Below are 25,517 nucleotides of genomic sequence, written 5' to 3' on the forward strand. Positions count from 1 at the left end.
AGGAGCCGGCGCTGTTCTGCTGCGGCCGGGACGCGCTGCTGGTAGCCTGCGCGGCGGCCGGCTGCAAGGTAGAGGCTTTTGCCGTGGGCGACCAGGAGCTCTGCGAGCCGCTCGGTTGTTTCAACACGCTGGGCCGGGTGCTGCACATGGCATACAGCGAGGCGGGTAAGAGCTGGACTGGGGCAGGTACCAGCTCCGTGGGCCAAACTCCGTTGTCTTCACGGAGCCATCGTGTCCGGCTGTCGCCCTGTGGGGACGCGGCGGGAAGGTGGGGTGACCCTGCGCTGGGAGCACAAGGTGATGTGCCCAAAGCGATGTTGTCACAGGTTCTGGGTCTTGTGAATGCAGTTTCGTCTTGCAAAACTAAGGGTGGTGCTGGAAACGGCTAGGCCAGTGGCAACCTGGTGGGGCCGATAGGGAAGTATAGCCCTTCCTCAGCTCTGTGCCACTGAAAGTGACTTGGTTCTTTTGAGACAAGGAGTGTGAGGTAGCGAGTATCATTTATTGGACCAACTGCCCTTGGTGAGAGAAACAAACTTTCCAGTTACACAGAGCTCTTTTCCAGGCGTTGTTTCTTCTGTTTGTTCCTTTTTTGGAATACTTCAAACAAGTTTTTGACTCCTTGGAAAACAACCTGCAGTTCATCATTCAGCCTAAAACATACATCGCTGCCGTCAACACCTTGATCTTTATAAATATTTGTTTTCAGGATAAACATATTGTCTGTTAAGTGTGAACCTAAACAAGAGACTTTTTTTTTTTAAGAGTATAAGCTGCTTTTGCATATTCTGCTGAATTCATTTTTAATAAGAGGATATTCCCCCCCCCTTTTCCCCCCACCCTCTTCAGACTAAACTCTTCTTCCTAGCTGAGTTTTTTCCTCTGAGTAAAACTAAAGATCGAACTACAGAGTGGTAAAATGATATGCCTGGAAAAGGACAGAGGTGTTGATTACACTGTTCTTGGAGTACTTTTTGTTATAGTCTTGACTTCTGTTTCAAAAGAGGTCTCTGGAAACTTTACTTCTAGTTAGCAAGAAAAAGTAATACTAGGATTAGGGAATAAAAGCACTTGATCTTACATTCCTTGTGCTCCTACTGAGGTCTAAATTCAATGGTAATTTTAAAAAATTTCAGAACGTATGTACTAGTACACTCTCTCTAAAGTATACTGCAGATCTGCATAAACTTCTCAAGTGCATGCTGGCCTAGATAATTCACATTTAAAGTATTGTAATTTTTTATTAAGTACTGCTGACAATAGCACAGAACTCTGGCAAACAAATTGTATTTCATTGGGGTGGGAATCCTTTATCACTGCATTGCTTGTATGATGATGTAGGAGTTTATAAGATTACCTGTGCTTTATAGTTTTAATCCTTTTTATTACAGAAAATTTTCTGGTAACAAGAATGTAAAATCTATCCGAAATGTCAAACTTGCTTAATTCCATAACTCTCTTAGTCAAAGTGCATTGGATTTAGTAGCAATAGGATGCAAACAGCATACATTTTGTCTCATCTATGGGTTAGTGTTACCACAATATTGTTGGTCTTTTTTCAGGAGATTACTTGGTGACAATTGAGGAGAAAAACAAGGCCACGTTCCTACGAGCTTATATGAACTGGAGATGCATGTCAACAGGGAACACTCGAGTTTGTGTCCGGATGGTGGGTCACAAGATGGAAGAGTCATACAGTGAATCTTCTAAAGTTCAGATGTCAATTGTGGAAATGCCTCTTTCAGACCCACCACTGTGCATTTCATGTTGTCCTGTAAATGGAGATCTTCTTGTTGGCTGCAAAAATAAACTGGTCATGTTCTGCTTGAAATATCTTGTCATAAATCAGGATCTGACTGTATTGGATTTTAAACTCTCTTTAATTTTGCACATTGATAACGTCACCCCTACAGAAGTAGCATTTTGTGCCGGGTACATAGCTCTAACAACAGAGTTGGATGTTTTAATCCTGAAGCTGGAACCCATTCATAGAGGTGCAGATAATACTGAACTATGTGCAGATAAAGTCAGAGCACCAGAAAAGCTTGTAGATGAAGGTAAATATGGAATTTAATTTTCCTTTTCATAAATCTGGAGATTGGCTTGTATTGATTTCAAAGTGTGCTCAAGGAAGTTGGTTGCTCAAAAAACTTTTTCAGAACATCTTAGAGGGACACCATCAGCTTAATATTGCATTTGTCTGAAAATTTTGTACCTTCTATATTTACACGGAACACCAAAATGATTGATTATTCCCCAGTCCTGCAAATGAGCACATGTTTAGCTGTTCTTCATTGAGACTAGTCACATGCATAAAGGTATGCACTTGCATATATGCTTGCAGGATCAAGCAAAAGCAAAAGACTGAGCTAATAGTTGCATATTTGTCAACACTTTGTGTATAGTCAGCTTCAATGCTTTCCTGTCTAGTCAGTTGCTGAAAAGACCCTGTAAACATCAACAGGGTGCCCTAAAATATTTTATTTTAAAAGGAATTTAAAAGTACAAATAATTCAGTCTGTATTGTATAAAAGGTGGTCTATCAGAAACTAGAATTTTTAAAAATTAAATCAGTAGTGTGGGAGGCAAAAAGGCAAGTTGACAGGTTTCCCATTTAAATTTCTTGTAGCTTTCAAGGATGGGTCTGAACTTCCTCAGATGACGGGATGTATGCCTGTAGTTGTTTTTCTGTTACTTACAATTAATTGGCAATTTCAGACCTCTTTCTAGGTGCTTTTGGGCAAAAGTGATCATAGAATCATAGAATATTAGGGTTGGAAGAGACCTCAGGAGGTCATCTAGTCCAATCCCCTACTTAAAGCAGGACCAACACCAACTAAATCATCCCAGCCAAGACTTTGTCAAGCTGGGTCTTGAAAACCTCTAAGGATGGAGATTCCACCACCTCCCTAGGTAACCCTTCCAGTGCTTCACCACCCTCCTAGTGAATAGTGTTTCCTAATATCCAATCTAAACCTCCCCCACTGCAACTTGAGACCATTGCTTCTAGTTCTGTCATCCGCTACCACTAGCTCCATCCTCTTTGGAACACCCCTTCAGGTAGTTGAAGACTGCTATCAAATTCCCTCTCACTCCTCTCTTCTGCAGACTAAACAAGCCCAGTTCCCTCTGCCTCATAAATCATGTGCCCCAGACCCCTAATCATTTTCATTGCCCTCAGCTGGACTCTTTCCAATTTGTCCACATCCCTTCTGTAGCGGAGGGGACCAAAACTGGATGCAATACTCCAGGTGTGGCCTCACCAGTGTTGAATAGAAGAGAATAATTACTTCCCTCAATCTGCTGGCAATGCTCCTACTAATACAGCCCAATATGCTGCTGGCCGCCTTGGCAACAAGGGCACACTGCTGACTCATATCCAGCTTCTCGTCCACTGTAATCCTTAGGTCCTTTTCTGCAGAGCTGCTGCTTAGCCATGCTAAGACCACATTCAGCACTCTATTCTAGCTGCTTCTCTCAGCTAAGTGTTACTTCTGTTAGGGCAGACACACTTCTGAATTTCCACACAATGTTTATATAAAAAATCTGCTACTTTCTCCAAAAATCACATTGCACTTTCTCTGTATTGGGAAATATAGTTGTTCTCTGTCATTACCCTGTACTTGTATCTTCTCTAACATTTTAAAGATTGAAAAGAACCAACCGTTTTATTACCAAACCCAAATCCCTACAGTTTGAGGCTGATATGAATTACATCTTTTCCCTTGAAGTATTTAACTGAACACTCTCTCATTTTATTCTTCTGTTGTTAAGATTTGCATCGTACTGGTTTGGAAAACTGATACAGTGTTTTAATTGTTTAAGGTGTAAAAGATGAAGTTCCCTCAGCCTTTTCTTCCCAGCTTGAATCAGATGACTTTGTCATCTGTCAGAAGCCTGTGGAACTATGCGGGGAGGAAAGCAGACTATGCGGAATACTGGTAACACTGGAATCAACAGGGTTAGCTAAGGAAGACACAGAATATTTTCAAGTGCGGTACCTCCTATACAGGTAATAAAAATTGCACCTGACACTATGTGGCATGTGTGCGCCTATACTGTGTTGATATTTTGCCTTTGGGGGGCAGGAAATAAGCCATAGTTCACTTCCTGTAGGGCAGAATCCTTATAAATTGAGCAAAGCCTGAGTAAATGGGTTTAGGGTTAAAGAAATTGCTCTGAAACACTGAGGGAAGGTATCCTCAAACCCATCTCTGTTCCATTCCTCGGGGTTTTCAAATTCACCTAGCTAGCCTATAATCAGTTTCTGCAGGGAAGGTGGCCCAATGGAATTACTGTGTATAAATCTTCTGGCTGTGTTTCAAATATCCCTACTTCCCGTCCCGTCTCTGTGGGAAATGTACAGAGAGAGCTTCCACAGCAGCTACTCTTGTGTTATGGAGAAGGACACTGAGTCCCTCCCTGCATTGTCTCTGCACTGTCTCACTGATCCTAGAATTGCATTTTGTCCACAGTGTTGGAGCCTTACTCTTGTTTTGGCCCTTTATTGGTTGAGGCTGAATATTCCAATCAACAGGGCACTAGTTTCTGCTGCTGACTTGCTGTGTGACCTCATTCAAGACACTTGGGTCCAGACTTTGAAAGGTGTTGACTATCTTCAGCTTTCATCAACTTCAGCTGGATTTGTACGTGCTCAGTCCCTCTCCATTTCCAGCCAGAAAAAAGAGACAATTAACCCTGCAGAATGTTCTGAACTCATGGGATGAACAGCACTAAGTAAAAGGGCGAATATTTCATTTTATTAGCTATCAAAGCCATTCAAACGGTTGGGCAAGCTGAATTATGACAAGAGTTCCTGCTCAACAGTAAATTCCAAAGTAAGACATTGAAGAAAATGATTGGGAAGCTGGATGGGGGGGGAAAGAAAAGACTAGAATCTGAGATGGAAAGTACTGGCTGTAGTTCAGATGAATAAAGAAAACGGGACTAGTCCAGTTAGAACAGGGTGAAAATCCATTGCTGTGTCTGTCTTGTTTACTTATTTCCCATCTCTGGTACCCAGAGGTTTTGCTGTAAACAAGTAGATAGAAAGGATCCTGCTTAAAGGTCTCTTGAGGCCACTGTGCATATAGCAGTGGAATCTGTGTGTGCCATACACTTATCACTGTGTCCCACCTGCTGACAGCTGCTAAGTCCCTGGAGTGGTCTCTTTTCTCAAAATAGCCCTCCATCCAGGTCACTTTAAAGCAGTGGTTCTCAAACTTTTGTACTGGTGACCCCTGTCACATAGCAAGTCTCTGAGTGCGACCCCCACCCCCATAAATTAAAAACACTTTTTTATATATTTAACACCATTATAAATGCTGGAGGCAAAGCAGGGTTTGGGGTCCAGATTGACAGCTTGCAACTCCCCCATGTAATAACCTCGTGACCCCCTGAAGGATCCCGACACCCAGTTGGAGAACCCCTGCTTTAAAGTGTACTCCCTCTTTGGATATCAACGTCCCAAATGGACGGTATCCCACCTGACACCAGTTATCAACACATCTTCTTCCCCTTCAGGCTTCTCTTCCATTCCACTTTTCTGTCAGAGTAATGGCTCCGGGGCTTCTCTCTGGAATCTTTTCCAAACTGAGGTGTTCTGCTGAAGACACTCAGAACTGTAAGCCTCTGTGCTACCCGTCTGCCTCAGCAGGTTAGAGCTTTGCTGCTGCTAAGCTGTGTGTCAGCTCCCTGACATAGCAGCTTGTCTACCTTTCAAGACTCGATCAGTCTACCTGCTGTGCAGGTAACATACAGTGAACCCCAGTTCCCTTGTTCCCCCAGAGGTGTCTCTCTGCAGTGTCACAGTCCCTGTCACTGACATAGAAATTATTGAGTTTGCTGTCTCCAAAGAGACAGTGTACACACCAGGTAGTTAGGTTAGCTGAAGACACACTTCACTTAAAACCATCTCAAGGATGTGTATTAGTAATAAAACAAGAATAAGTTTATTAATACGAACAGAGGTTTGAGTGATACTAAGTAAGAGAAAAAGACAGATATGGTTACAAACAAAACAAAAACGTTTTCTAGTGACTAAAACTTAATTCTTACAGTTATATATTTGCCTACAACAGTTTCTCACAGCAAGTTATCAGTGACTAAGGCTAAGAGGATCCAACTTCCACAGAATCAGAGGATGCAGTTTCCTCTGTCTCCTAAGTGATGGGAAATTAAATGTCTCTTGCTCCCTTTATATTACCCAAAGTCCACTGTCTCTGCCTTAAGAGCCATGAAGGTGTCCTGGGTTGCAGACTCTGTTCCCTGCTAAGCTCACTAAGTTGTCTCCTCTGCTCATTAGCTTTGTTTACCTTTTATATGTAAATATACTTTCATTGTCCACTACCTGTAGTAAAGCCAGTCGGACAGGAGTACAGTTCTTTTTGCGGATAGACTAACACAGCTGCTACTTTGAAACCAGTCAGACAGGCAATCCACATTTCTTTGCCTAGCCTTTGTCTGGTTTGGTGTATGCACTGCCTCTCAAACACATTTTAAAAACATATTTCCAGGGTGCACACACACAACTGTACACAACATGCAGTGATTTTTTTTAAAAATATTATTTATTTTTAGGGACCAGCGTTTCACCAGTTTACATATGATTCCTTACATGATCCCTTTTAGACACATGACAACAATGGGGTATGGGTAGCAAAGTGTCAGGCCTGATAAGGCTCACAGTATGGTGAGCCCTCTGTGAGTTGGCACTGAGTGGCTTCCAGGGTTGCACAAACTCAAAACAGAAGACATGGAAAGAAACTCCTGCCTGTTTCCCAGGCTTGGACTTCTAACCCATCCTGGTTTATCCCTAGTTCTTCATTCTTTTGCAGAATGCTGACTCTCAGGGACTATCTTCCTGAAGTCTTGCCCCTAGTCTGGATCCTGAACTCCACTCCACTCTAGAGTTGGCCTTCTCTCAGGCCCACTTCAAGACTCTTTTGCTCCTGCTGCCCTCTCCCATCAGGGCTGGTATGTAAACTCCCTTCTGCAGCTCCTCTACGCTCTAGTACTCTGATACACCTTCTATTGTGAGCATCCTCCCTTTATAGAAACCACCCAGCTCCTCTGGGACTCCTCTTTGACTGCACCTGATCTAACCTCTAAGTACAGTCAGATGTTTTAAATGGGCTCGGAGGCCCCCACTGACCATTTATCACCTGTGTGGGGAAACACCCCATCACACTTAGCTACATTAAAAATGTTGTTAGTTGGACTTTTAAGAACATAGTGTTCTTCTATGAGTGCTTGCTCATATCAGTTCCAGTTACGTGTGTGCGCGCGCTGTGTGCATGGCTATCGGAAAATTTTCCCTAGCAGCTACCCGCCGGGCTGGCTATGGAGCCCCCTGGAGTGGCACCGATATGGTGCTCTGTATATGACCCTACTGGCCCAACCCCCCTTCAATTCCTTCTTACCGCCAGTGATGATTGTTGGAACAGTGGTCTCTTGTTATCAAGTGCTATACTACTCCCTAGCTGTCTTCCCAGCTCTGTATATAGTTACCATTGTTAGTTTATTGTTAGTTATATAGTGTTTATAGTAGTTGGGAGGGGGTCTTCCCCTTCAACGAGTGCCCCGTGGGCCTCCTTGGCATGCTGGCCCAGGGCTTCAAAACCCTTCACCTCCTGTGGCAAGCCTATGCCCACAGAGTCTGCTCTCCGCCCTTCACAAGATTTGACGGCCAAGGCCTATTCGCTGAACAGACCAACTCAAGACTGCATACCCTGAAAGATTTGTGCAACACCATTAAATCTTTAGGTATGCATACCCTGGCAACTCGGGGAAAGCCATTTAAGCCACAGCCCATCCAATAGCGTTCCTTTCCTGCTAGACCCAGACAGGATTTTGCCTGTAGGAGGAGCAGATACTCTTGGCACAGGCCATCATGCCCTCCCCTAGGTCAGGACCAGGGACAGTCCAAGCCCCCTCTGGCCCTACGCGCACCTTTTGAAGATGCGTACGAGGACGGATTATGCTGCTCTACAGCCAAAATGCTTCTGAAATAAATGTAGTCCAACTTTACTAATTCTGGGTCACTGAGAACAAAAATGATGCTTAAAATGGTTGATTGGCTCTAGTTTTCAAGGTATGCTATTGGGTCAGTATATACGATCCTTGACTTGGGAATGGCAGAGGATAAGTGAGTTATAAAGGGAAGGGATCTCAATTTAAACCAGAAATGACTAAATACATCTTTGACTGGATCTATGAATAAATCTATGATGGGTTTTGGACAGTACTTGCTTTTTAGGCAAAACAATGAATGATGCGATCTGAACTGGTATTGCATCATACATGATATGAATTGCATCATGTTATTCCTAGAAGTCATGATGATGCAATCATAATGAAGCTTACAATCGCTCTGCTGAACAATTGCCCTTATATCAGCTCTAGAAATCCTACAGTGTGGTGCTATCTTATTTGTCAGTGTTTGATTTTGCAAAGGGACACATTTCTGTTAGCCAAAGTGAGCAGAGATTGCCTCGTACTTGTGTGAACAGTGCAATAACTTCTGCTGTGTTATGGTGAAGTGACTTTTGCATCACAAAAGCGCAAATATAACCACTATGGTTAAGAAAGCCTATCACCTTTCTTTTGGCTGCAAAATTGGAGATCAGGACAAGATGTGGCCCCACACATTGCTGCAATACTTGTGCAACAAATCTTGGCCAGTGGTTGAACAGGAAAAGGAATCTATGCCTTTTTGCAGTGCCAATGATTTGGAGAGAGCCAACAGATCATACCAGCAATTATTACTTCTGCATGGTGCCTCCAGTTGGGAAAGGTGTGTCAAAGAAGAAAAAGTGGACTGTGCATTATCCAAACATTCCATCAGCTATACGCCCAGTACCCCACGGAGAAGGACTGCCGGTTCCTAATGCACCAGAATCATTCTCACTTGAGTCAGACGAGGAAGAGGAAGAGGATGAAACTTCTGGTCTTGAACCATCAATGTCACAGGACCCACATTTGCTCCCATCCTCCTCCTCTGAACCACACCTCATAACACAAGGTGAAGTGAATGACCTTGTCAGGGATTTGGAACTACCCAAGAGTAAGGCAGAGCTGTTGGACTCCAGACTACAGCAGTGGAATCTCCTGGCAGGCTATCAGGGCAAATGGAGCCCATCAATGCTTGCAGACTACTGCTGGACAGTGACAAGAGATGCTCCATTTAATGAATACAAGAGACAAGCCAAGAAGCGCCGAGTAGACACTGAATAAGACTAAACTATGTACATAATAGTTTTTTTTTGCCTTTTGTTTCATAATAAATTTTATTTATATATCCCTTTTGCTGATTTTTAAGTGTTACATAAACAGGACAGGTGAAATATTATCATGTGAAGCAACCATAAACACGTGAAAAGACCTAGGTTTACAATTTATGATTAAAACTCTACTATCTTACACAATATAGATAGACATAAAAATGTAAAAACTTAAATATCTTACAGAAAACAGTAGCCAATCAGTTGTTTTAATTGTCATATTTGAATTCAGCACATCAAAATACATAATAAATATCACATTTTATCTCTGAAGCAGACGACTTCTCAAAATTGTAGACCAGTGTTACCAGTCGCAAACTGGTCAGCTCTCCTCCCTTTCTGAACCGTCTATCCTGCTTCTACCATGCGTGGTCCCTTATTACATCAGATGGTTGGGCCCCCCGCATGGTAGCAGTGTGATATTCTATCCACTTCTGTTCCACCCTGCCCTCCCACAACCCTTGCCCATCCCGCTTATGAGACCCCTCTCAAGAGCAACTCCTTATGCAGGAGGTACAGTCCCTCGCTCTAGGAGCCGTGGAGGAGGTGTCTCAAGAGCTCAGAGGCAAGGGTTTTTAATCTGAACCTCAGGGAGCTCGACAAACATATCGTCAATCTGAAGTTTCGGATGGTCTCCCTGAGCATGATCATTCCCTCCCAGGAGACTGTTGTGCTGCCCTCGATATGAAGGACGCTTACTTTCACAGTTCAATCACTGCGTCTCACAGACGCTTTCTGTAGCACCGCGATCAGTTCACAGCCCCCCCACGTCTTCACCAAATGCATGGCAGTTGTGGCAACTTTTCTTTGCTGCCATCACATACATGTCTACCTGTACTTGGACGACTGGCTCATACGCTGCCAATCTCTGCAGCAGGTAGATTCTCAGGTGCGAATGAACAGAGACATTCGACTGCTTGGGCATAATTTTGAACGTCAACAAGTCTGTTCTCACCCCATCCCGAACAATAAGGTTTATTGGGGTAGTCCTGAATGCAAATCAAGCAAGAGCATTCCTCCCAGAGGCCCAACGTCTAGCCATTGCACACATAATTGCTGGTCTGTGCAGTTTTCCCACTACCACAGCGATGTAGTATCTCAAGTTGCTGGGTCACATGATGTCCTCCACTTATGTGATACAACATGCCAGGTTGAGGCTTAGGCCCCTACAGGTGTGGTTGGCATCTGTATATCACCTGGGCCGCGACAGTCTAGACATGGTGCTCACCGTTCTAAGGCGTACCCTCGATTCCCTGTGTTGGTGGCTAGACCCCCACATGGTGGGCACCGGAGTCCCATTTCACCCTCCCCAACACACTCTGACCCTATTAACAGACGCATCCATGTTGGGCTGGGGAGCACACCTTGGGAGCCTGACAACTCAGGGTTTATGGCAAGTAGAAGAACTGACCGCCTGCATATCAATATCAAAGAACTCAGGGCTGTCTGCCTCACGTGCCAAGTGTTCCTCCACGAGAGTGCAAACCTCTTCTGCAGCCTTCTTGGCGCATGTATCTCTCCATGAAATCTGCAGAGCTGCCACATGGGCTTCGGTGCACACCTTCACATCGCACTACACCATTGTCCATCAGTCTTGTGATGATGCGGCCTTCGGCAGGGCCATTCTTCAGTCTTCAATACCTTGATTCCAACCCCACCTCCGAGGTAAGGCTTGAGAGTCACCTAACTGGAATTGATATGAGCAAGCGCTCGAAGAAGAAAAGACAGTTACTCACCTTTTTGTAACTGTTGTTCTTCAAGATGTGTTGCTCATATCTATTCCATTTCTCCCCACCTTCCCCTCTGTTGGACTAGCCGGCAAGGAGGAACTGAAGGCACGGTTGGTTCATCAGGGTCATATATAGAGCGCCATACACGCCCCTCCAGCGGGCTCCACAGCTAACCCAACGGGTAACTGCTAGGGAAAAGTTTCCGACAGCCGTGTACACAGCACGCGCAAACCTAACTGGAATAATTATGAGTAACACATCTCGAAGAACAACCATTACAAAAAGGTAACCGTCTTTTTTTAATAAGTAATGATGTCTTAAAACAACAGCTATATTTTCTACAGTTATTACTGTTTACTTGTCCTAGTTAAATGTCTTGTAGTGGTTTCTCATTGATTTCCTATGTTTTTTCTGTAGACGTTTTACTCCAGATCTGTCATCTTTCGTCTTCTCTGTTGAAGAGACCAAACTGCACTCTCTTCAGCTACTGCCTATGTATCAGACAGGTAAATGTCTGCATATACACAGACTGCGTGATTTATTTATTTTTTTTTTGCCACAGAAGGTCTAGGAGAAAACGTGCTTTATATTCTCCTGCTTATACACTTTATATTTTAGCAGTTACACACTTTCATGAAAAAAGGACTTCCTCCTTTTCAATGACTCGTGCTGAGCTTCCAGTAACAAAACTAGAGCCCCACACTCTCTTTAATGTTGTCCTCACAAAGTTTATGCAGAACTTAATCTGTAGAGTATTAATAAAACATTGACTTAAACTTAATCTTTCTGTGTGGCAAGCTGACATTTTATGGCACAAGAGCATTGCTCATAAAGGTTGTTTAAATTACTGTTAATGTTATCATAAGATGCTAGGCTGCCTATAATCAAGAGTAGAAACTTCATTTATATAGTTGGAATGGAGTAAACATTCCAAATCCCGCTAGATAGGAATGTAAAGTACACGGTAAATCAAATATTAGCAATCACTTTCTTCTATTGTTGTGTACAGAAAGTTCCATGTCAGTCAATGGAAAAACTGCCGCCAAGAAAGAATTGCTGAGTGTCTTCTGTTTTTTCTCCTTGCCGCATGTTGGGTATCTCTATACCGTTGGGAGCTTAGTAGAGCTGGTTTCTACCTATCAGTACTCGGAAAAATCTCAGCAGGCAGTTCTTACCCCACAATTCCTACATGTTATTACAAGGTACTATGTTATAACTTTTGATTCTTGTGTTCACTGATCTTCTGTGCTTTTCATAAGTAAGTCTTCTTCACATCTTTCAATGCAACTTGCTAGGTTTGCTTGTATGACAGTGCTTCTGCTTCCTCTCTAAGGCTCAGTCCACACAAGGGAAAATTTTGAATACACGTATACTCTGGCAATAACTAAGCAACCAAATCTTCTTTGTAATCAATATTGTCATTTCTCTGCCTTAGTAACAGCTTGCAGTGTTTCACAGTCCGATGCAGTGCAGCAGCAGCTCGTGAGGAGGACCCATACATTGATACAACCATGAAGGTGCGCTCTTAATAGTCTCATGACAGATGCAAAACTTAAAAAACAAATGCGGGTACCAAAGGGCATTTATCTTTCTCACACTGCTGTATGTCTTCTCTTTATATCTTACTTAATTGCTTCAGCCTATAGAACTTAGTAACACAAGAAAGCATTAATAATTTGACTTTAATATTTCACAGTTGTACAATCCTCTGTTCTACTGGATGTGGAAGTTGTAGCTGAAACAGGATATACTGTTGCTCGTTAAAATCCTAAATCATTAACAGAATATTTATGAAGGCTTTACAAATGTGAATTTATTTTTGTAACTTTTAACTAATAATAATGGAATGTGACTGCCTACTTTCCTGCCAAGACCTGAATTCAGGTTCAAAGTTCACCTTGTGACTGCTGATTACTTTTCTGAAGCCTAAAGTGATGTAGCAAATATTACCTGGAAGCCCTCTCTTCTCAGCTGTTGTAGGAGAAACATAGGCCTCTGAGTTTGAGTCTTGGCAAGTAAGGTTTTCAATCCATTAAAGGCTTAGACTTCCCATTCTTCAGACTGTTTCAGTATTAAAGTGTTGAATTATGCGGGACTGAATTAATATCTATATATTTATTATAAGGGCAGACAGGTTGAAGCATGTTTTAAGCATATTTTTTCCTATATGCTTTTAAAATATATTGGTTGGCATGTAATTGCTGAGAGAGGGAAGTTGTAGAGCTCTGAACAGGCACTCTACCATGAAATAGATGGTGTTTTTCGATATGAGAGTGACTTTCATATAAATGGTGTATACGAGTCGGAACTGAGAGTGTGTGTGACTAAAATAACCTCGGAGAAATCTTGGCGATTTCTCCAAGAAGCACATAATCTACTTGATTGATAGTCAAGATAACCAGGTATAGTTGCTTGACTAAGTGGATACACTTTATGCCTGTTTAATCCTTTGGGAACACACCATCTTCTCATTCTCCTGAAACTGTTCATCCAAAATGCTGTTCAGGCTGACTCATTTTGCCTTAGGCCTAATATATAGAATAAAATAGTGCTTAAATGATAGAGATAGAAACCAATTCAAGAGTTGAACAAATCGGGAATTAAGTTTTCTATTACAGAATATTGTGTGTAAATGTAAGTGTTTTTGTTAGTTTATATACTATAGGCGTCTCATGTTGGGATTCCTATAGTTAAGGTTGCCTGACACTTTCTGTTATAAAACTCTGTTGTTCAGGGTGGATTGTTTGTGTGTTGTTGTTTTTGATTTTTTTTTAAATCCCTGATTTTAATCACAATTTAAATCAGCAAACAGGAAACTGATTTAAATAATCAGTTTTAACCTTGTTTTGCATTTGTTCTCATTGATGGGTACAACCATTAAAAGTATGTTGATTTGCAGCTAATGTAGCCTTTACACTAAATTTGGTTCTTTTTACTAACCAGTCGGATGCACTGTATCTATACACATTTCTTTAAGCAGTTATGTAGCTGAATAAATGCATAGTAAATCTTAATTTTTGCATTTTTATGATGTTATAGTGAATGATGCACTTATTTACTACATGATGATTTCCCTCTTTGGGACTTGTCAAACTACAATTGGATGGGAATTAAAATTGGATTGAAGTTTCACAAAACCAGCATTTTAAAAAGTACTAGTTATATCAAGCTACTTTAAATGTGCAGGGTACGCACACCTTCTTGTCAACTGTCTAAAATGGGCCATCTTGATTATCAGTACAAAAGCTTTTTTTTTTTTTCCGCCTGCTGGTAATAGCTCATCTAAATTAATTAGCCTCTTACAGTTGGTATGGCTTCTTCCACCTTTTCGTGTTCCCTGTATGTATATATATCTTCTTATTATATGTTCCAGTCTATGCATCTGATGAAGTGGGCTGTAGCCCACGAAAGCTTATGCTCAAATAATTTGTTAGTCTCTAAGGTGCCACGAGTACTCCTGTTCTTTTTTGAAGAAAAAGTATGCTTATAAAAAAATGTTTTTGCATTTAAAAAACTAATTTAGTAAACAGTTAATAAGTTCCTTCATAATTAGTTAATGGACTGTTTGTTTCTGGTTGCCATGGGTCAGATTTTCAAAGCTATATTGGGAACATAGTAGTGTTTTTCAAAAGTGTCTAAGCAGATTACACACCTAACTGTCATTGAAAACAGTGTAATTTAGGTGCCTAACCTGCTTAGGCCCTTTTGAAAATACCACTAGGTGCCTAGATATCTCTGAAAATCTAGCCTCCTATCATTCAAATTCTAAGACTTAGTAGATCTGCCCCTCTTCCTCACGGATTTTATTCAAACTGGAAGAGGAAAGCAACCTTTCTTGCTTTTTCAACTAGTCTAAATGAAGAAAATATTCTGTCTGCTAGATAAACTGAAAATACAAATACAATAAACAAAAATAATTAAAATCAAAATCTTTCCTCACAACAAAAACTGAAAATATTTATTTGGAAAATTTAAATACCAATATTTACTCCATTGTAAAGACCAAAAATAACATAGATACTTTCTGCAGTACATGACATTGTGACATATTCTAGAAGCTTAAGTTGACTTCAAAGTTAGATGTCTTCCCCTGATTCTATATATGATTTTAAAAGCAGCACTCTTTAACTCATTAAAAAAATTGAGGTCTCACTGATACAAACTTTTTTAATTTGAATGATAAATAGTTTTATAGTGAGTTTAGTCATTAACATAGGTTGTCCTAAATTTCAAATGTATTTTAAAGAGGCTTATTATTTTAAAATAAACCTTAATAAAGTCATATATTAATCTTTTATCCACCCTGCTGTTTTCAGTTCCTTAGAAAATTGCTGCCTGAATGGCTTAAGTTTGGCAAAGTTATATGTGGAGTGCTTCAGGCTGAATTTTTTGGGGAAGCTTTAGCTAAACCTGTTCAGCCACTTCCAAGAATAATGTTAGGGAAATACATGTTTTCCCAATGTTTTTAAAAAAGGTTTGGTTTGTTTGTTTTTACAACCCTCACTCTATGGGCAATTGTAATTCTGGCATTTTCTAATTTTTGAGTTCTTGACTTTGTAACAATAATGTTGTTTTAAGGTAGTTTTTTTGTATGTAATTTTAAATAGTTTAAAATGTAACCCTATTTATGAATTCAGATTTTTTGTTTCTATCTTGTTAATTATAGTTCTTTAACCCTAAAGTAATCCTTTTCGTTACAGGCTTGCCCACCTGTGTCTCTAGATGTCTGTACATTAAGAATGCAGCTTTTTATAGGGCTGAAAGCTATTTGTCACTTCAACAACCATGTAATACTTCTGACTAAGGCAGAAAGTGAAGATATTACTGAAAGAAGAAAGCCTCCAAGAAGGATCCTGTAAGTACTATATTTCAGTGTTCAATTTCGTGGAAGAGGTAATTTTGGCTTGTTAGAGTTGAAGGAGTGTATATGAAAGGGCAGTATCTGTTGGAAATATAATTAGTCTTGGGATGAGAATAGTAATCAAGATTATGAATTTTTATTGAGCCTTAGCACACCAAATGAAATGGTCCTTATTCCAATGGATTGTCATGTAAAATTGTGGAAAGGGTAGAGGAAGGCTTATAAATGTCTGTAACTTAGTGTATAAATTACTCAAGATGCTGAAAAATTGGTACCCTCCAAAGAGGCAGTGTGTTACATTATTAGAAATAAATATGCTTTTATCCCTACTGTCTTTTACATTAAATACACATTATAGATAGATTTGTGTTTCTGCATGATAAATTCTAGAATTCCAAAATAGATGTATCACAGCACAGAACAAGATGTAGTTCTTATACATCCTCTTGTGGGGATTTTTGGGGCATATATTGCCAAAGGCGGGGGTATATTCTAAGGAGGACAGTGTACTTCTGTCCCAGAGAACAAAGTCTAATGCATCATTGTAGTGAGGTATAACAAAAATAGCAGCAGTCGTTGGGCCAAAATATGCTCTGTTGCACATATGAAGTCATTAGGGTTGCACAGTTCCAACCGAAAGCTGAATATGATTCACGACTTTCTATATTGCAAGGGCTTTTAATAGAGTTCTCTGCCACAGCTATCTGAACAACACATTTATCAATCCAGTTGATTCAAACATGTAACTGTATTTCAGCAGCTATATTCGGTTGAAAAGAAAGGTATCTAAATTACTTCACATCATATCACATAAGAAAATGGTGTAAGTACAACTATCCAAGAATAGTGAACTAAATAGTGACCTCCCAGAATACTAGAACTTCAAAATGTTAGGGACCTTGCCAATACCTGAGATGAAAAAAATAATTTTCAATTTTTTTTTGTTTTTTGACCCACTGTCTTATAATGACCCCTGAAGTGGTAGAAGTGTGCTGAATGCTGTATGAGATGCATGTAAAATCACAGGTACAGATCCTCAGCTGGTATAAATCTTTAGCTCCGTTGAAGTCAGTGATGTAAATTGTACAGCTAAGGATCTGTCCAGCAGTTCTTGCCAACGAGACCTTATAGCCTATGGTCTTGTCTACACATGGAGTTATTTAGGGATAGCAATTGAACTCCCTACCTTTATCCAAATTAACTTTCAGATGTAGACAAGGTCTAAAAGATATCTATGCACATGTGTGTGAGTTGTTCCTGATTCTGTTTGCTTCATGCAGATACCAGTTTAGTAAGTCAGTGATATAAAGCTTTTGTGTTCAGTCACATAGTTTTTATTTGGACAGCAATGGCTCCATTCTTTTGCTTCTCTCATTTCAGTTCCAGAAAGGCTGACAGTGTCAAACTCAAGACTCCACCTGAGTCAGAACCTGGCTGGAATTTATATATTGTGAATACTATTTCAACCATCCAGCTTTACAAAGAAATGGTATTCCTCAATTCCTGTTTTGATTATTGTTGATAAAAGCATCATGTTGTAGATTAGATGTCTGAGATACTTCATTGCTCAAGATAGCCTATCATGTGTTCATGCATATACTGTAGTATGTAATCAGTCAAGATTTAAAATTGTTGTTTCTGCCAACTTTAAAACTGTTTATAAACATTCTGCCTTGTGGGCTAAAGACCTAAGTATTTCTTTAATTTGTTCTAGGTAGACTACAGTAAGACATATGAAAACGTAAGAACGGAGAGTTGCATCCATCTTCTAAGTGAGGCTCACTTGTTGATCAGAGCAGCTCTAATGGATCCCAGTCTGATGGAATCAGAAGAGAAAGAAAAGCTCCTGGCGGCATTCAGAGAAAGTTGTGCTCACCTAGGAGACTGTTACAGCAGGTTTGTACTTTGAAAGGTATTAATTTTGGGTTTCCCAGGGTGCCCTCCAAGTCAATTTTAAGCATGTTGGGATCACTTGTTCTTGTCACCATTTTGCACTTGTATTGCATATACAGTCTCTGAGCTGACTGTAAAGATTTTTATCTGTTTGGTTTTTCATTCATTAGACTTGTAGTCTTGGCTTAAGTATGGAGTAGGAATGTAAATGCTGAAATGTCTCCAGTCTCAAACACTTTATGGATCAGGGTGAAATCTTTTTTTTTTCTGTAAGTTTATTGCTGCAAAGGTCCCCCATTCTTTTTTCCCCCATTGCTTTCAGGTTTGACACAAAGGATTACCATCTTGCCCTGCCTTACTACAAGATGTCTGGCTTATCCGTAACTGAAGTTTTGAAGAGAATAGACTCAGTGGTAGAAGGTGGAACACAGAAATATGAAAAAGGATTTATCTTTTACTTAAATCATTCTCTTTATGAAGATTTAAATGAAGAGTTAAGCAAAGTAAGAATAGGAACTTTCTCTTTAATCTACTGCTTATTTCCTATCCTGAGGAACTTGGGACACTTTTCTAAAGGAAGCATTGCTTAAATTTTGAAATCTCCATATCTGTTGGCTCATGATTATTCTCCTTTGCATGTGAGAGGCACAGGGGGGACCCATCCTAGTTTTGCTGACAAAATATAAACAAGATGGAATTTCTATAAACACAGAGATTACCAATGATATTTCCTGTTCAGGACTCTCCTCAGAAGAATGTATTGTGTTTTTTTGTTGTCATGATGCATAAATGTTTTCCAGAGACAGGGTTCCAGCCAAGTCTAGGGATAATAACATGCTAGGAAAGTCTCCGTCCAAACTTTTTTTGCTACCCCTATCAATGTAATGAACTGAGCCTAAGCCACATCTCCAAATGCCACCTTTAAAGGGTGCTGAAACTCCATGCCTGCTCTCCCAGCCCTTCAGAGGAATTTTGGTTGAGTTGACAGAACGTCTCTGCAGACATGCTGTCAGGTGGCGTTCCTTTGCCCCTAGCGTTATGGCTTACCAACTGTGTTTGAAAGCAAATCTGTATCATTTGTACACACCAGTAGTTTGATTTTATTTATTCATTCCAAAGTGTGTTCAGGAGACTAAGCTTATGTTAAATGGCTTTTATTTTAATAGGAATCAGCAGCCAAAGTGCTCCAAATATTCCATCTTGCTGAACCAAACCAGCTGCCCCATGTGCTCTGCAGTCCGTGCATGAAGAATGTATGTCCCTCGATGGCAATGAAGCTTTTGCAGAAAGCGGAACTGATTGTGCCGTCAGTTGTATTGACACTAACCAAAGCTGCCATTGCTCTGAAAATGGGAGACCTAGAGGCATATAAAAATGAGATGGACTGTTATACAGAGGTACAGAATGCTGCCCATGTAATCACCTTCCCATTTACTACCAGATTCTCTGTTAAACCCAAACCAATTGAGTTGGGTTTATATCTCATGGCAGGGGAAAATCCTGCTCTTCCCCCACACACTTAATAGTCTTTATTGGGCATCTGGGAGGAGGTGGGCTAAGGGGTATGTGTTGGGTTTGTTTAGGTTCTGCTCCAGGGAAGCTTGAATTCCCATTAATATACACATGGGCATATCGTTAAACTATTGCTTTAATATTAAATATTATTAAAATTAAAATGTTTTAATAATCACAAAACACTCAAGTGTTTTTAAATCAAAATACAGTAAATAAATTAAATATTAGTTGCTGAGCATAGTAGCCTCTGCAGCCCTTGCAGTGTCCCACCTAACCCTTGGCTTGCACACCGGAAGTCCTTGGTATTCATGTGTGAAGAGCTGTGGTCAAGATGTCCATGCCATGGATGTAGAGTTCCCTGTATCAGTTCACTGCCCTCTTCTGTTAGACTGTAGTCAAGGGACTTTGTCCTTATTGAGAGAGGAGGAGAATGTGCTTTGGTGCAGTCACAGTAGGAATCCTATTTAATGGAAGGAAATGTAGTGCAGCAAGGCTTTATATCAGTTGTTGATGGGATGGATTTACAGACACTTTGAAGGGAGGTCATTATACTCTGACTAAATCTGATCCCGATGTTGATGTTTCAGTCCAAATTACCATGTGTGAGGTTAAAGGCCACAAATTAGTCGAGGTGGTCGGGGCACTTAAAGACGAGTATTGCAAGAGAGGAAGAGATATTGGACCTGCATCAGGTTCTTGAGTTAGCTCATCCCTTTTGTATTTTTAAATCTGGTTTAAAAATGACTTTGGAAGGGATGTCAGAAGTGTCTAATTTTGGGGAGAAAATAAGCTCATGGGTGCATCACAGCCCGGGGTTGTGCCAGAGCCATCACTAAATACATGCTCAGCCTTAATTTCTGAACTGCAGAGTGTGGAGGTTAGGATATGTTAGAAAATCAGCTGCAGTGTTGTTCAGCACCACCTGCTGTCTCTTCCGCAGCAAAGCATAATCATCTCTTTCTAACTGGATGCAAAAGTACTGATGAAGTAATATAAATGAGGAACAAAGTAGGTCCTAGAGAGTAAAGAGAGCCTCAGATGCCAGGTTAATCTATGATGAATTTATGCTTGCTGCATAAATAGCAGCAGCTGATGAATAAAAAGGGGCTATTACAATATATACTGCTGCAAAATAATTTTTATTATTCATGGGTAGCATTTTCAAAAGTACCTCATTGATTTGGGAGCACAAGTCCCATTGAAAGCCATTTGGGTGGGGTTTTCAAAAGCATCTAATACATGGTTTTGGTTTACAGTCAAATCTAGTTTTCTCTATATGTGTGTGTGTGTGTGTGTGTGTGTATATGTATATGTGTGCCCTATATATATATATATAGAGAGAGAGAGAGAGAGAGAGAAGTTCAGACTCATGGAACTGGAAGATCCCTAAGACAGGGAGCAAGAACAAGGGGAATAAAATCGTACAACATTAAGGGTAAAGTATGGAGGATCAGCGCAAACTTCTTGTGCCATATAAGGCACATGATGGGCCTGCAACCCCGGCACACCTTGGATGCCAGCCATGTATAGGGCAGCACTGTGGGCTACACGTGGCTGAGATCCAAGATTCTACAGACCCAGTGGCCTAAGTGCCCACACAAGTGGTGCAGAGTTTTTGAAGACATTACTCCTGTGCATAGCTTGAAGTAGCAGCGGTGGAGAGCTGCACTGCAGTCCCATGGCTGTGAGAAGGGATATAGTTCACTTCCCATATGCTCTCTGCATTTCACCTACATACTCCAGACTGCTTGAGTAAGCCCTTAGTTTTGGAAGGATTGAATTCTTTGCCTAACTTGTAAATGGCTGTGTCTATAGATGAGACTGGCATATGGCTTTATTGGGGAACCAAGACTTCTGATGCAGCAGAGAGATGGCCGGATTGTTCCAACCGAACTTGCCTTTCATCTGAAGGAGACATGGCCTGGGTTGCTGGTGGCTTCGATGTTGGCTTTACATGAGAACAGTAAAATCGAATTGGAAGAAGCAGACTCTTACTTCGAGGTTTGTCTGTTTGCAGGGTTGTTGAATTATTTTTATTTTGATTTAAATTCTACAAAGCCCAGGCCTGGTGTTAACAACTAGCGGTGACCAAAACAATCAGAGTGGTCCTTAGAGTTACAGCAGAAAAAACTTTAGGAAAGCCCAGCGGCTTCTGTTACTAAGCTCGAAGGAAATTTTAACTGGAGTAAGAAACTGGTTCTTTTTGTGAATGGCCCAGCCATTAAATTTAGCCAAAGAAATGCATTAAATTTGTCTGCATCCCTCAGTTCAACCAAGCACATGTTGATCTTGGAGACTGGAATTTTCAAAGGGAGGTAGTCATCCGGCGCCTAGCAAAATTTAATAGGAATTGAGTAAATAACTCCCTTATGAAAATTGCAGCCAGGATTAATACCATAGCATACAAATCCTTTTCTGAAGGGTATCAAGTCAGATGTGACGCTACATAATCTTCTATGTACATATTCAAAAACACTCTACAAATGAAGTAAATAGTCCTCTCAAACCTGAGAGAGGTGGGCCTATCCCCACATTACAGATAGAAAAACTAGAACACGTGGCTTATTCCTGGCCTCAAAAGAGACCTCTGTCAGAGCAGGAATTAGAACTAAGGAGTTCCTTGCTCCACAGATCTTGACTATTCTTCATTATAAAGGTTTCAGTCATTTTAGAGCCAAATTACATCCATCCTCACCGCATCCCCAGGCCTTTTGTGATCTTACTTCGATCAGTCTAAATTTTCATCATGAAATTAAAGATCTAACAGTGTAGTTAAGGTTAATATGGTTGGTTTCAAGTTTAGGGTTTCAGTGTAAATGCAGTAATCAAGGTCCCCAACCTGTCTGGCCAGCACTTAAAAGCCCAAGGAAAGAGTCAGTGGTGATGAGGTCCCCCTTGGTGCAGTCCTCCAAACTCCTCACAGAGCCCTATGATTAGCTCCCACTGGCAAGTGAACTGAGGAGGTGCTTCCTTTAACTTAGCCCCAGCTCTCTGATTAGAATGACTCTTCAAAGGGGACTTGCTTAGGTGTGGACATATTTTAGATGGCTCCAGCATTTCGGCTCTTTAAACATTTTACAGTGTGACCACCGTTGATAGCAGAATAAAAACTCACAAAGGAATGTGTTTCTTGCATACCAAACCTGTACATTAAGGAATCAAGAGTTTAAATCTGTTGCATGCACTTCTGCATTGTCCATCACCACAGTATCTGGCATCACATATACTAGAAATACATCAGGATTACACAAAAACAAGAACACACTCATCTGTGACGAGTAGAGGGAGACTTAGTCTTCATCCATTGAAACTTTTGTTCATTCAGACTTCTGCTGCTACTATTATTATCTTACCTTAGCACCTAGGAGCCCTAGTCATGGACCGAGACCGCATTGGGATAGGTACAAACACAGAACAAAGTCAGTCCCCTGCCCCAAGGAGCTTACAATTTAAGACATGACACTGTTGAATGTAGACAGACGAGGCAGTACAGGTAATGAGACAATGTAATAGTCATCTTGATTTTCATTAATATTTGAATCTTCTGTGGTGCTCAGATGCTGTGTGAGAAGAAGGAAGGTACTACCCCTCAGCTCTTAGTAGACTTCTGGGAAGCCCTCCTTGTAGCAGGCTCTGAGAAAGAAATACTCCAGAAGCTCTTATTCAAGCTTACTTCACAGTATATTTGGAGACTATTGAGGAAGCAGCTTCCTGATACCAAACCACTGAAAACAACAGAGGATCTGGTAACTATAAACTGCAAATACATTTGCATGAGACAGATAATGAGAGTAAGGGAATATTCAGTCACAAAACCATCTTGCAATGCTTTAATTCTGGACAAATTGTCCTTAAAAGTAGTGAGAATGCGAGGAGATAAACTTATGTGTTGAGTTACCAAATGCTAATTCTTGCAAACAACTGCTGGCTTTTGATTAACAGGTCCTTAATGCTGCTGTTGTGGGGGTTTCAAATTGTCTTGTGGAAAATGCATGCAGCGTATCTGTCAGTTCCAGTTCCTGACATCAAGGGGCACTGACATGAAACTAGATTACCTGTAATTTGACACTGCAGTGTTTCAAGCATGAACTTGACCCAGAACACGGGTAACTGATACGTGTAAATTACTTTAGAATATTTGGATTTTGATCATCTGTTAATCTGGAGCTAAATGAGAGATCTAACTTCAGGAGAACTTGGCTTTCCCAACCCTTTTATGTGGAAAATTGAACGCAGTTTTAGATGCATTATCTGAGAAACGAGCAGGGAAGGTGCCAACTGAACTGCTCACATAGTAATTTTAACTGGCTAATAGTGGAGTAACAGAGGCATTGGATGTACAGTTAAAGCCTTGCATTGGTTGGTGGGTGGTAGGAGAAGCTTCTAACTAACAAATGTGAAATAAATCATTGGACCGCATTAGGCTTCAAGGCATACTTCATTCACTTATTCTAGTTTGAATATTTACCCAAGATAGAAACAATAGCTGCTTTTCTAAAATGGCATCCTTTATTCAGAGATTTCCTTCACTGGAATAGGTTTCATATGTGACCATATTGACTTGAAATATTTTTTCTAGATAAACTCCTGTAATCATTATGGGTTAATTTTCCCTTGGGTGACCTTCATAATGTCATCAGGACCTGCATGTGATAAGTATCCTGAAGATCTTTCAAAATTACAGGTATGATGCTCTTACATCTTCACTCTCTACAACTTAGGCCTCTACTCCTGTGAACATCTAAGCATATTCTTACCTTTAAACATTGGAGTTGACCTATCAAAGTTATGTGTGCCCAAGGGTTTGCAGAATTGGGGCCTTGTGAATGTCTATTTTTCTTTTACCTTTTGTGTATTTTTATTAATTTGTGTAAAATTGGATTTCAGTGCTTCAGTCGTGCAACCATTTAAATTGTTTTCTTAGTTAATGGGTGTTAGGTTACATATGTGAATAGAAAGTAATATTTGGCTTGGTGTAGCAACTGGACTTTATTCAAGCTCTGTAGAGAGCTGCTAGAATGGGCAGAAGAAGCTTCTTCGGGGGTCAAAAGAAAGAAAGAAAAAAGAAAATATGGAGATATACCTATCTCATAGAACTGGGAGGGACCCTGAAAAGTTATTGAGGCCAGCCCCCTGCTTTCACCAGCAGGACCAAGTACTGATTTTTTTGCCCTAGATCCCTAAGTGGACCTCTCAAGGATTGAACTCACAACCCTGGGTTTAGCAGACCAATGCTCAAACCACTGAGCTATCCCTCCCCCAAAGAGTGAAGGAGTGGAAGTGGGTGGAGATAATGGAATTTTTAATATATTTTGTCTACATGAGGGGTCCTGGACATGTTCTGGTGTCTGGAAAGTCCCCTCCTTGGTGGTAAGGAGGAGACTTGAACTTGATCCTGAGTGGAACTGGTCAGAAATTCTCCAGCAGAGCATTTTTCCAATGGAGAATGCCTGTTAGTCAAAATCAAAACGTTCTGAGATGGTTTGAGGTCTGAGGGAAAGCAGCCAGGCTTTTATTGGAAATATGTGAAGCTTCCTGCCAGCTTGCCATCCTGGCCCCTCAGCAGCCTGTTAGGTGGGCTGATGGGAGCCAAGAGCTTGGCAGCAGCTAGCTCACAGCTTCACATGAGCCTGGGCTCCCAGGATTTCAGAGTCCCAGGCAGTCAGCCAGTCAGACTACCTGTGAGGCAGGGACCCCAGGGCTTTCACAGAGAATTCTAAATTTTTTGGTTTTCATTCCAGATTGGAGCAAAACTAAATTGTGAAATATCAAAATCCTTTGCAAAATGGAATTACCTGTCTCTGTGTAGCTCTTGTCTGAGCACTGACATGCCCTTAGTTGTTGCATGCTGTTTCATGACTTTCAGGTTGTCCCTTTGGCAAATCCATTAACCAGCCAAGACAGGGTGTTCAGGGGTGGGATATTGCACGTGTCCTGCCATGCTGTAAAGAGTCAAGGTGGTTTAGTGGCTGGAATGGGATAAATATAGCATGAAATGCATCTTACTTGATGATGAGGGGAGTTACCACCAACACACAATAAATATTTTTAAGAGGGTGAGATGATTTGGGGCTATCTCAGTATAATTTATGAATTCTGATTGATATTGTGAAATTGTATTATGAAAATCTGCTGTGTCATGAGTGCTGTATGTATATTGGGTCCACCATTGCTGACAGGGCCTGTAGCTCGTGTGCACCAGGCAGATACAATAAGAAGATACTTAGGATTAACCTT

The 25,517-nt window shown here is 40.8% G+C and overlaps 1 protein-coding gene across 2 annotated transcripts in view; it reads left to right on the top strand.

The window, feature by feature from the left end:
* Positions 1-49: 49 nt before the first annotated feature.
* HPS3 (HPS3 biogenesis of lysosomal organelles complex 2 subunit 1) overlaps positions 50-25,517 on the top strand; it is a 34,513-nt gene continuing 9,045 nt past the window's right edge. The window contains exons 1-14 of one of the 2 annotated variants that reach the window (XM_050965856.1): positions 50-165; positions 1,563-2,057; positions 3,826-4,012; positions 11,429-11,517; positions 12,132-12,213; positions 12,447-12,528; positions 15,712-15,866; positions 17,253-17,361; positions 17,587-17,768; positions 18,088-18,268; positions 18,932-19,162; positions 21,096-21,281; positions 22,838-23,026; positions 23,860-23,964. In XM_050965856.1, coding sequence (XP_050821813.1) covers positions 147-165; positions 1,563-2,057; positions 3,826-4,012; positions 11,429-11,517; positions 12,132-12,213; positions 12,447-12,528; positions 15,712-15,866; positions 17,253-17,361; positions 17,587-17,768; positions 18,088-18,268; positions 18,932-19,162; positions 21,096-21,281; positions 22,838-23,026; positions 23,860-23,964 — 2,292 coding nt within the window. In that variant the 5' untranslated portion in view covers positions 50-146. The other variant, XM_050965854.1, reaches the window with a different exon arrangement.

Source organism: Gopherus flavomarginatus, chromosome 8, assembly GCF_025201925.1.
Source record: "Gopherus flavomarginatus isolate rGopFla2 chromosome 8, rGopFla2.mat.asm, whole genome shotgun sequence".
Lineage (NCBI taxonomy): Eukaryota > Metazoa > Chordata > Testudines > Testudinidae > Gopherus > Gopherus flavomarginatus.